At 33.3% G+C, this 12,855-nt stretch overlaps 3 protein-coding genes across 5 annotated transcripts in view; all 3 read left to right on the top strand.

The window, feature by feature from the left end:
• The first annotated feature begins 517 nt into the window (after positions 1-517).
• LOC108688680 (transmembrane 9 superfamily member 3) lies at positions 518-5,002 on the top strand. The gene is made up of 10 exons (XM_018195019.1): positions 518-860; positions 1,368-1,563; positions 1,956-2,078; positions 2,139-2,392; positions 2,483-2,722; positions 3,164-3,448; positions 3,525-3,733; positions 3,941-4,087; positions 4,150-4,233; positions 4,323-5,002. The coding sequence occupies exons 1-10, from the start codon at positions 777-779 to the stop codon at positions 4,465-4,467; spliced, it is 1,767 nt and encodes a 588-aa protein (XP_018050508.1). The 5' UTR covers positions 518-776; the 3' UTR covers positions 4,468-5,002.
• A 3,460-nt stretch (positions 5,003-8,462) lies between these two features.
• LOC108688682 (stress-associated endoplasmic reticulum protein 2) lies at positions 8,463-11,079 on the top strand. Of its 3 annotated transcripts, none has more exons than XR_001931799.1 (4): positions 8,463-8,771; positions 9,472-9,544; positions 9,874-9,962; positions 10,336-11,079. XR_001931799.1 is itself a non-coding variant. In XM_018195021.1 (4 exons), exons 2-4 carry the CDS (start codon positions 8,688-8,690, stop codon positions 10,371-10,373), a joined length of 195 nt encoding a protein of 64 aa, XP_018050510.1. In that variant the 5' UTR covers positions 8,463-8,587; positions 8,675-8,687; the 3' UTR covers positions 10,374-11,079. The 3 variants fall into 3 exon arrangements, 1 of the variants encoding a protein (XP_018050510.1); XR_001931800.1 differs by lacking the exon at positions 10,336-11,079 and adding an exon at positions 10,033-10,063; XM_018195021.1 differs by lacking the exon at positions 9,874-9,962 and having other exon boundaries at positions 8,463-8,587; positions 8,675-8,771.
• Positions 11,080-12,133: 1,054 nt separating this feature from the next.
• Positions 12,134-12,855, top strand: part of LOC108688658 — a 1,455-nt gene continuing 733 nt past the window's right edge. The window contains exons 1-2 of the mRNA XM_018194990.1: positions 12,134-12,311; positions 12,612-12,850. Coding sequence (XP_018050479.1) covers positions 12,263-12,311; positions 12,612-12,850 — 288 coding nt within the window. The 5' untranslated portion in view covers positions 12,134-12,262. The remainder of the gene's footprint in view (positions 12,312-12,611; positions 12,851-12,855) is intronic.

The raw sequence follows: 12,855 nt of genomic DNA, 5'->3' as shown, positions 1-12,855 counted from the left end.
CAGAAATATCTTTCTGTCCTCTTTTGGCACATGCGTAAAAAGAAGAAAAATTACTGAGCAAAACAAAAGTCGATCAGAGAGTTGCATTAATGTCTTAAGGCATTATTTAAGACGGTCTTGAAATAAGAATTGACTATGAATACCGGCCTTAGATGTTGCTCACAACTCGAGCTGCTAAGTCCGTATTTCCCTTCTATCACTATAAGTTCTATGATTATGGCTGTGTTCCAAAATTCACTGCCAGTGCTCAAAATATATAATACACGTTACGTAAATTATAGATTTCACCATTGACAGTGAATTTTGGAACACAGCTTACATTGATGCATGAATCCAACTGCTCCAACCGCCATCTTACCTGCGATCCAAGTGCTCTCTGAGTTAATTTGGAGCAGAGAGAAGGTTTCTCTCTGATTTGGAGCATGCGACGCGAACAAACCTTTTATTGATCTAGTGACTTTATCTTTAACTTATTGCACTAGTTCAGAATTCTTTGAAAAAGAACAGACCTCGTGATAGCACGTATCTGCGACCGCAGTGTATAGAGTACCAGTACCAGATACATCATTTATCCTTCATACGTGTCCGTCCGTCGCTGTGTCCTGTGTCTCCTCATTTGTGTTGTTGCTGCTAAGTTGCGCTACGGCATACATTACAAAATCTATATGGAGATTGTCCGCCGTCACCGTGTCTCACTCGTGGGATATCCTCTTGTTCGTGCATACGCGTAAAGGGAGCCCGGCCGGTCGGCGCGCTTCGTTTAGGAACTGATAACCATGTATCGAAGACAGCAGTTTCTCTGCTTGCTGGCGCTTGGTCTTTTCGTGCTGTCGGTCCTCGCCGATGAGCACACGCACATCGTGAGTATATACCCTGGCGACGCCTGCCTGTAACACGTCGTTCCAGCAAGGTATACGCGCAGAAGCCACGAAATGTCAGATTATCTGCGACCTGCTGTTGACATTTAAAGGCCAAACATCACGCTGAAGACACATCTTTTTATGTTACTTTTCTCTCTTCTCCCTCTCTCGTTCTGTATTCATACATAAGATACTACATCAAAATGAATATCTGCTTTACTTAAATTTATCTCAGAAAGAAACTGTTTATCATTGTATCTAAATACTACTGTATAATAAATTCCATCTCAATTCCAACTTAACTGTATTTCCATTGTATTACGTTGCATTCAATCCTTTTCCCTTATATTTTATACTTTAATGAATTCTACTTTGTATAGGTCTATTGCTCAATTGTATTGTATTCTTCAATTCTTACTACATGCTATAATTGATGCTTTAGAAATATGTCATAAGTTAGCTAGAGATAGAGAATATCTTAAAGATGGATTTATTATTTATTTTCAGTACGAGGATGGCGATGAAGTTGTGCTATGGATGAGCACTGTAGGACCGTACCACAATCGTCAAGAGACGTATTCTTATTATTCTCTACCCTTTTGTACAGGTACCAAGAATGTTATCAATCATTATCACGAGACCCTGGCAGAAGCTCTACAGGGCATTGAGTTGAAGTTCAGTGGTTTAGAAATTGAATTCAAAGGTGTGCACATATGATTAATATATATTTATAATTGACATTGATTCAAACATTTTTTTATTTATGTTGCTTGAAATCCCCCAAAATTATTGTACTTAAAATGAGATAAATACATTCAAAGATTGGAGAAAAAGAAAACAAATGTTCTGTATGCAAAAAGTATAAGCAGCATAAACAGATTTATAATTGTTCAACCAGTATTATTCAATCAAAGATCTATTTTTTATTTTTACATTGAATTGTAATTTTGAACAAAAATTTTTTATTTTTTTCCAATATTGAACGTATACCTATTTTATTTTGAGTTGCCAAAGTATATATTAATTCAGCTATAGAAAATGGATCTTAAGGATGTATAAAATATAAAAGCATGAAGATCTAATGGCATGTTTCAGAGGATATTTCGAAGACAGAATACTGCCAGATAAGTTTAAATGAAGAAAGTCAGAAAGCATTTGCATATGCAATAAAAAATCAGTATTGGTATCAGATGTATATTGATGATTTACCAATATGGGGTAAGTGTTTTTTATTGTGTATCAAGACAGTAGTACAGACAACTAAACCATTTGTTACAGGTGTTGTAGGAGAGATGGAAAACAATGACGGAGTTTCAGTATCAGATTCCTATTATATTTGGACACATAAAAAGTTTGATATTGGATACAATGGTAAACAAATAGTGGATGTTAATCTGACCAGTGACAACAGAGTGAAACTGGTGCAAGGGGCGCGTATACCTTTTAGTTATGAAATCAATTGGAAGAAGAGTAATATCAAATTTGAAGATAGATTCGACAAGTATCTGGATCCTAACTTTTTTCAACATAGAGTAAGTTTGTATAACATTTTTAGAAATAACTAACATAAAACATGAAGAGTATTAGTGTATACGCTGTATAAACTACAATTTTTTTTTCAGATACACTGGTTTAGCATCTTTAACAGCTTCATGATGGTAATTTTCCTCGTCGGGCTTGTTTCAATGATTTTGATGCGTACTTTAAGAAAGGATTATGCTAGATATAGTAGAGACGAAGAGATGGATGACATGGAGAGAGATTTAGGCGATGAATATGGTTGGAAACAGGTGCATGGAGACGTGTTTAGGCCTGCGAGTCATGCTATGTTCTTTTCAGCTCTCATAGGTGCAGGCTATCAGGTACAAACATTATCTCTATTGCTGGTATTTCATTATCTTTATTGCTGGTAAGTCTGTTCTTATTTTAAGAGCGCTTCAAGTAATGTTTTAAGCTCCATTGACTTATGACATCTTAACACTGTACTTGAGAGGTTTTAAGACTCTCGAGTCGTTTTGAACCATGAACATCAGAAACAAGAAATAACACATTTTTTACTATATGCCATTTATAAATAAAGACAATTTGGATAAAACAAAAATATGGTAGTGTCGCTGCGCTTAGCTTAGCGCCGAGACACTATCGTGTTTCCAGATAATGAGATCGTTTTAAAATTGTAAAAGTGAACCTTAAATATCGGGAGCCTTAAATATAAAAATTGACTATTCTATTGGTCTATATCTTAATTCCTTAAATAAAGGAGTAGAAAAAAATTGAAAATGTTTCCATTTTTGTATGTAAAGGTCACAGTGGTGGTGTTGAGCGTAATTATCTTTGCTATCTTGGGTGAGCTTTATACAGAACGCGGATCAATGTTGTCAACGGCAATATTTGTATATGCTGCCACGTCGCCCATTAATGGTTATGCGGGTGGTGGACTGTACGCACGGATGGGTGGACGTGTGTGGATCAAACAGATGATCTTCAGCGCTTTTATGTTACCACTCATGGTCTGTGGTACTGCTTTCTTCATCAATTTCATCGCCATGTATTATCACGCCAGCAGAGCAATACCTTTCGGATCCATGGTTGGTGACTGCATATTCAAATTCGATCTTTCCCGCTGCTTTTGCATTCCAATTCATGTCAATTGTATATGCGCAGGTTGCGGTGACATGTATCTGCATATTTGTGATATTACCGCTGACACTGGTAGGTACTATTCTAGGTCGTAATCTCGCTGGAACACCCGACGCCCCGTGCCGTGTAAATGCAGTGCCTCGACCAATACCCGAGAAGAAATGGTTCATGGAACCGCTAATAATCATAATGCTTGGTGGAATTCTACCCTTCGGTTCGATTTTTATTGAGATGTATGAAATTGTTTTATTGATATCTTAACGCCCATTTCCAATTTAGATTAATTTTAACTTTGACTTATTCTTCATCTTTTTTCTAATTCTTAGAATTAGAAAAAAGTGAAAAATAAGTTGAGCCGAGATTAAAATTAATCTACTTTAATGGAAATAGGCATTAGTTATTCATTTAATAGTTTGTCACATTTATCGACGTTTTTTTAGGTACTTCGTCTTTACTTCATTTTGGGCATATAAGATCTACTATGTCTACGGTTTTATGTTACTAGTATTCGTAATTCTTATGATAGTGACAGTATGCGTTACTATCGTATGTACATATTTTTTGCTGAATGCCGAAGACTATCGATGGTAAGTTTACATCGTGTATATTTTGTCTTTTTTTTTTCATATAATGCAAATGTCATCTGCAGGCAGTGGACGAGCTTTCTTGCAGCGGCTTCGACGGCCGGTTATGTATACATTTATTCCTTTTACTACTTCTTTTTCAAAACTAAGTGAGTAAACATACATCTTTTTACAGTAATATTTGCAATTCGATCGCAAATATTTGAAGTCTCATCTACATCCTTTTATGTTTTTACAGAATGTACGGTCTCTTTCAAACGGCATTTTATTTTGGCTATATGGCATTGTTCAGCTTGGCCCTGGGTATCATGTGCGGCACAGTCGGATATATCGGCACCAATGCATTCGTGCGAAAGATATATTCCACAGTCAAAATAGATTAAAATCATTGATTGAAATATTTGTATCATGGATCGTACAATGTAATTCCTAAAATTGCGCGCGTGCGACACTCATTGCTCTTAAGGAGATGAAGTATGTACTTTATTTGTCCAAAGCAGCTGTGTTACGTCACATCACGAGAGTGCAATGTTTTTCAGCTTTACTTATCATCAATTCAATTAATATCCGCTCCAAAAGTGGCACACGACGTGTGTCCTTTTGTGGATGTATGATTATTCTTCCAACGAACTCACGCCGTCGCGTGTTAAACATTCAAACGATGTCTTCATCTCGTATGCGTTCGTTTCTTTTTCTTTTCATTCATTTTACTATTCGATATAAGTAAAGATACGCTGTAAACGGATCCTACTGTACTGGTATGCGTGCGCGTGTTGCAAATGCAGTCATCTGTCGATAATAAAATAATTGTAAATGTTAGAGTCGAGCTAATCTTGTATGAGTCCGAGCTAAGAACAAAACTTCCGCAATCGTGCAATTGAATGTTGTTTTCATACATTTTTTATGATCCATGCCGCTAAAGAGAATTGTAATAATATATATATATTTATTTAATAATATAATATATATGCATATATATGTATATATATACAGTTCCATTTTAAATGATGACCTTAAATATATCTTGATCAATGCATTTTAGGAAAAACCATTTCAGACAAAAATTTTATGATTTTGAAGAGAAAGATAAGATATACCATTGGTTCGATATTGAATGGTATTTGGCAAAATCAAGATTAAGGCAAGATCCCTTTGAATTTTTAAAATGGAATCTTTCATTTTTCATTCCATATTCTCGTAGTCTTTTACGTTATAATAATGATAACATTTATTAAGCTCAAGATCATTGGAGGTATTTCCTCTTGATTTTTATGTAAAATGAAAATTCAATGAAAAAATATTTTATTATAGTGTTTTGAAAGCTCTTGAGATAAGCTGAGAATATGAAGTGAAAAATGAAAGATTACATTCTAAAAATTCAAAAACCTTGTTCTCTTGATCTTGATAACAATCAAGATCAAATCAATGATACCATCTTACATTCTTTCCGAAGTCACAAAATTTTGGTCTAAAATGTTTTTTCCTAAAACAATGTTCAAGAGATACTTTAGATCATCATTTAAAATCCTGTATATACATGTATGTGTATATAGATATAGAGTGTCCCGAATTAAAATAGTCAAACTTCGAAAGCGTGTAGAGGATCGATAAAGGTTTGGCCATTTAAGTTCGAAACACCCTGTATATAATTGCGGTTACGATCGTTCTTTATCGCATATGTATATATACATATGTCTTACTGTCTCACTTGTGAACAGCTCAGAAAATTAATTGAACCATCGTACAAAAATCAAGAAGTGATTGATCTTGATTTGTTTTCTATTTGTTCCATTTAACGTTCACAATGCTCAGGAATCATTTTATCCTCGTTATCATTAAATATTAAACAAGAATGAATTGATATATGTAAGCGTTTCGAATGTTAAGTGGAACACCCTTAGAGACTTCAGCTCGGATAATGAAACATAAAAAATTATGATGTAAAATAATTTGTTCTGATTAGAAACTCTGGTTATGGTCCATTTGATACTGCAAATGTGAATTTTGAAGCATTGGCCAATTAGTGAAATTATTTCTTCCGATTGATCAGGAATCATTGGACTTCGAATCATTTGTAGCGCCAAGTGGACTGCACTTTCTATAGTATAACAGTAATTTAGTTTCCACCAAAGTCTTCAATTCGAATTTATTTTGATGCAGTATGCTGTTTTCATTGGAAGTAGCGACTTTGCGAAGCGGGAATGAAATGAATGCAATCAAATGTAGTTCCATCGATTTATCATAAATTTTGGTTCTACACATTGGATGTGAATTAATGCTTCGGTGGAAATTAGACCAGTGATGTGCCTAGAGTCATGTGATTATGATAATCGCTGATTGTGGCTAGAGTGAATTCTGTTGTACGATAAAGATAGAGTGACACAACACCATTGACCATTGTGTCATTTTTATGAATTTATCATTAGACGTAAAATAAAGATAGAATACTATTTTCATTCCGGTCAATCAGTAATATCACGACTATGTGACTCCTAACTCATCTCTGTTATACTGTACGATCTCTATTTTTGACTCTTGAAAACATGAAGTAGAATGTTGCAATACTGAAAATTGTAATAAACTGCGGTAAATTAGACATGAAAACATTTAATTGCATTATAATTTATTAAATTCACAGTTTTGCAAGACTTTTCCATTGATGTAAATTATATATATCTGTTACTGTCTAACTAATATCGGCCAGTTCATAGGCCGATATTTATTTTCTACAATAAGTCGTTACTTAAGCTTTAAGTTTTAAGTCATAAGAAATTGACCAATCATAGTCAATTAGTCTTCTTATATTCAACTATGATTGGTCAATTTCTTATGACTTAAAACTTAAAGCTTAGATAATTATTTATTGTAGAGAAAGCTATTATAATTCTTATATTTAAAAAGATTTTAAGTACAGTCTTGAGATGTCATAAACTAATCATATATTTTTCGCAATAAATTGTTTACAGATTTTAATATGTTTATCAGCATTATTATGATCTTTCTAAGATGTCTATGAGCATCAAATTATTAAATTGCTAAGCAATTTAATTTGTGATAATACTACGCTAATTCTATCGATACAGCAGACCGAAAAATTAATTCGGTGAGTAGTTTAGTAAAATTTTATACGTAGTATATAAATTCACATAAAATTAACTTAAGTATCTAAGATATAGTTTCGATCGTTATCGACTCTTATTTCTTAGTAATTCTTAGTATTTCTTAGTCTCTTTGGTTGTGTACTTAAATATGAGAATCCATTATAAATATCAGCCATAGTATTCTTATTTCAAAATTAATGTCTCAAAATACTAATGCAGCTTTATGGACGATATTCATAATCAGATCTTATATTTAGAACCATCTTAAGTACAGTCTTAAGATGTCATGAACCAATCCAGAAAATCATATTAGCATATTAAGATATTACTTAAGACGGTCTTAAAATGAGAATCAACTATGAATATCGCCCTATACAGCTGCAATTAATTTGACATTTTAAGACTGTATTTGAGACAGTCTCAAATATAAAAATCTAATATGACTGCAACTTAGGTTGTTTTCTGATGGTCGAGCCAATTTATCGATTTCACGTTTCATTATCAACGGAAAGCTTTTAAGCTCGTTAAATTAAATAATTCGGAGTAAGAAACAGGAATCGTGACATACAATGTCGATGAAGATTTGCGGCACGACCGCATAGATCTTGATCTCATCCGCATTCTCTTTTTTTTTTTACATGTTGAATTAATATCTTTTTTATTCGCGAATGAGTCCATGTTCACGATTTTCTTCCGCGGGTAGACAATCGCCCGCATCATACAAATTGGTCGCCATCGAGAGAGAAACGAGAAGTTAATTTCTCTAACATAATTAATGAGGTATTCGAGTAAGAGATGTAACGATGAGAGTATTACGTTTCAATAATTTTACCAAGAAACTAATGTTGATGGGAGTCGAAAATAAAACGATTTGTTGTTAGCTGTAGTGATTCTGGAAAAAATATAAAATTTCTACGTATACAACAAGTATTAGCTTCTTTTCCTTTATTACCTTTTAATTAATAATCTTTCTTTTTTTTTCTTTCACATTTGCTGTTTTTTACATTATTTGTGTAATCACGCAAATAAAATATTGCGATTAATAACGTCATAGAACAATTGGAGTATTAAAGATATCAATCATGAAACTTTATCCTTAGGATGGAAAGGTAAAAACTTTAATCATTTAAGTAATGGAGAAATTTTTTACTTTTCACTTTTCATCCTAGGGAAAAAGTTTCATGATTGATACCCAATATTTGAAGTGCGAGGGACTCTCTCAGTTGACTACAGTAGTGACAGTGTGGCACAAGAGAGCGCCAACAGGTACACAGCGAGCTATCGCGCAACTTCACGACTTCACGTGTCATATGGCGACGGCGTACACGTTGGCGAACGTCGCAACGATTGTAGAACGTCATTGAGAGCCGCTGGACACGTCGAGATACATTTTCGTAGATAAGTACGCATACAAGTGTTGTGTTGTCGTGAGCTCTCAACTCGTCTCATATTTCTTCTACCTGCTTCTAACTCTTGTTGAGGGCATTAGACGTGCGAGAACGATGGCGCCGAAACAACGGATGCGCATCGCGAACGAGAAGGCGACGAAAAACATCACGCTACGTGGAAACGTCCCCAAGTCGTCGGTGAGTTCCCTTCGTTGAATCGCCCACTTGCGATTTCTCCGGACTTCTGAAACGCAGCCTCGCGGTTCTCGAGATTCGGTCGGTGAAGTCGTGCGGATTGCTCAAAATCCGGGTTTTCTGAGAGAAAATTTGTACCTAGGAAGCGCATTTGGACGACGTTTGAGAAAATGACATATGGACGAGGGTTGAAGATTGATGTACCGTGTATGAGATAAATCGCGACAATTCAATTCGCCCGTTCGCGAGGATATTCTATGTAACTGTCAATCCGAGGTTATAGATGTTTATTTCTGACAGATCACTGTCAAATTACGTTGGACGTTCGTTTTCTCGTTTGCAAATCATCGAAATCTTCTGTTCCATCGGTTATCTAACGTTTCACGACGAACGATTTACCTCATGGCGAAAGAATCTTGCATCTGTCAACAGACAGTATCTGCCATATGTGAACTAAGAATGTGAAATTCTTGATGAAACTCTTATGTTAAAATGTATGAAACATTAATATTGGTAACATCTTTGTCGCAATGTTTACTAAATGCTGAAAAATATTTGTTACATTTATCATTCAAGTCATATGTCCCATTTGTTTGCTCCACATATATGATTGACATACTTGATTCTTAAATTTTATGTATGTATTTCATTGTAATCTGACATCGATATCTGTATAATTAAGCAGAAACTTTTGTTATATTAGAAATCGCAAGAGGAGGGATCTCCAGTTGGACCTTGGCTCTTAGCTCTGTTTCTCTTTGTTGTTTGTGGATCTGGTAAGTACTTGTGATAATTTAGTTACAATAATTTGAAATAAAACTTTTCTATTTCCTCCCTTGTCTTTAGGTTTGTGGTTTTATTACACTAGACTTTCCTCCTCGCATTTGCCAAATATCAAACATATCTATTTCACTTTAAATACTATATACTACAAACTACTACACTATATATTACAAACTATATACTAGTTTTTGAATATAAAAAAAACAAACCTGTTGACATTAGGGAACAAATAAATTCTATTCTTAGTATTTTTTTTCTTCAGTTGTTTTATTATAACAAAAAATATGGATACTGGTATTTGTAGTTAATTCTTATATTTAAGGTTGTCTTGAGATGTCATAAACCTGGTCTTATTAGCATCTAAGACATTACTTAAGACGATCTTGAAATAAGAAGACTTAGAAGACTATGGTTGGTACTCATAATCAATTCTTACATTTAAGATTTATTAAGTATAGTCTCTCTTAAAATGATATTTCAGAATTATATTAGCATTTTAATGTTACTGATTGAAATAAGAACTGACTATAAATACTGATCAGTAATGGAATATTTTTATTATACACATGCATAGCTAAGGAAATGTGACAACGTTAGATACATGAAGAAGCTACAAGTGCTAAGGATGGAAAGTTGTCAATAACTTTACATGCAACTTATTCAAAATGTATATATAAATTTATAAACTTGTCCTTTTTCAAATTTTTTCATTTATACTTTAAGATTTATGTCTTTATAGTTCCATGTGAAATATATTTTAATTAAGAAACGACATTTGTTACAGCCGTGTTTCAAATCATCCAGAGTATCAGAATGGCTTGAAGATGAAGAAAGAGAAGATGCTACTGTTGATATTATTACGACAAACCATTTACAATTCGTTGATATTCGAAGGAGACTGACAAACCGTTTTAATGTAAATTATAAAGAAGATTACAGATTACGAGAGAACATGGCAAAATTTAGACAGTAGCTGAAAAATTATTTTCCTTTTGCAGAAGAAGCTCAAAGATTTATTTATAACATTTAGCATTTATACAAACGTTTAACTTAATTGCGCTACACATAGATGAAGGGAAAATGCTCGAATGTACAAAATAAATATTGTCCCAAAAAACAATATATCTATGAAACTTAATGAATCGAGAAAGAGAAAATTATTTATATTGAATTTCTTATTACGCTTCCAACATAACGTTTCCGTTAATGTGTGTTAACGAAAATGTCTATGTAATTTTTATTCACATGTATTCTTTCGTCTATGTGTATGTAGTAAATAATTGTATATATACACACACGAATGATTTTATCACGCAGATTTCTCTTCAAACAGATCTGCCCAATAGCATGTAAAGCTCAACTCCAATGATTGGACAGATCTGTTTTAAAGCATTCCACTGTAAACAGTTGGTAGCTTTCTGTTGTAATGGCCTTTGAACGATGCTTTTGTGTTATGAGGTCGTTATATACATATACAAATATATATTATACATCTCAAAAAATGATTTGTGTATATGAAATATTTGCTACTGACGGTGCACACATTGTCTCTTTTAATAAGGTATATTATTAATAAAGTTATATATTGTTTTACATGAAATATGTTTAAAGATTTCTATAAAACAGTCCTTTCACCTGATTAAGGGAGTATTCTAGTATAGAAGCCGAATTTTTGCGAATTTTTTAAAAATATAGCATAAAGTTTTTTTTGGGATAGAGGTATTTTCTACATATTTGAAAAATGTTTTTATTAAAAAATAACTATAAATATTCTAAATATTAAGTAAGGCCATGAAAAAAAGGTAAGTTCATGAATCCAGCTGTTTTATTCATCTGAAACAAAAACCAAGAAATTTTTAATTGGTATGGATTTGGCTATAGCAGGTACATACCAGATGAGAAAAATATTGCAAATTAAAAAAAATTTTATGATATAAAAATCAAAACTTAATATTCCATATGACGTGTCAGTACTGAAAATCACGTGCACATAACATAAACTACAGATTTTCTTGAGGTCTGTTTTCTGTTATTGAACTAGTGTATTATGTACACTTTTGGAACTTAAGTCGATGGCACATGATGCTTGTTTTCCTGCTGGATTAGAGTCTTGTCACTGTATTGGTTGCAATACTGACAGTGCTAGTCTCGCAGACAATACAGTGGAAAGAATCTAACTACTTAGAACATGCGTATGTATGTTCTAAGTCTAGTTAGCAATCCAGCAAGAAAACAAACATCGTGTGCCACCGGCTTTGAAGTGAGATAGATATATCATCATAACGGCTGCTATTATTTTGAATTGGTATGTCAGTGACGTATGCAACGTAACGTTATTGGTCGTTATAGCTGATTGTTCTAATCTTCAGATAAATAGATGATAATTTACCTATCCTAATAGGATAAATAAAAGAATGAAAGAATAGGAACATAAAGAGAATAAGAGAGTAAGTCAGTGAGCTGAAGTTTACCGAAAGTAGAACAACCTAGCCTGTAAGAATTGCGAACAATCTCTGCTCCCCAAGAAGGTTATCGTTGGTTCATTCGATCCTTCATCGTAGGTACTATAATCTTTCGTAGTAACTTGAAAATCCAAATAGGTATCTTAAGTCCTAAGAAGAAAATTTCGCAGATCTAGCTGCGAAATAGCTGCAAGTGAAAATCACGAGAGATTGCTGTAAATATTCATAGACGATATTGACACAATCAAAATGTCCAATATATTTAATTTATTGGGCGGACTTGCTGAATCTAATGAAGGTGAGCGAAATATGTTTGCACGATTATATTTTTTTTTACATCGCAAAATATGTGTATTGTACGTCTGGTATATATTTCTATTTTTGATATATAAATTTTAAATAAATTGGATAACAAATTTTCGGCTTATAAAAGATGATTACTATGTGAAGAGGATTATAGAGGATTATGCACTTTAAATCAAGAAATTATCTCGATTAGAATAAGAAATATGTTTTACTAATACATAAAAAAGAGAATTATTACTAAGTTAAAAAAGGAATACTGGAAAATGTATATAATGTGTTAACCTAGTTACAGGTCAAATAAAGCCCATTGCACGATCTAGAACATCTCACGAAATTAGATCTTTTAAGACAATGGGAGGCACAAAACCGAAGGGACTATCAATAAGATCTAATTCTGATATGAATATATCTAAAATACAATCATCCAAGAAAAGTATTTATGATAAAGAACAGGATTGTTCAAAATTGAAAGCAACACAAATAGATAGTCATGGACGTCCAATATCTCCAGGAAAGGAAGTATCAGCAAAGGTAGT

Source organism: Atta colombica, unplaced genomic scaffold, assembly GCF_001594045.1.
Source record: "Atta colombica isolate Treedump-2 unplaced genomic scaffold, Acol1.0 scaffold238, whole genome shotgun sequence".
NCBI lineage: Eukaryota > Metazoa > Arthropoda > Insecta > Hymenoptera > Formicidae > Atta > Atta colombica.
Note: the sequence above shows the minus strand (reverse complement) of the source record. Positions and strands in the feature narration are given on the sequence as shown.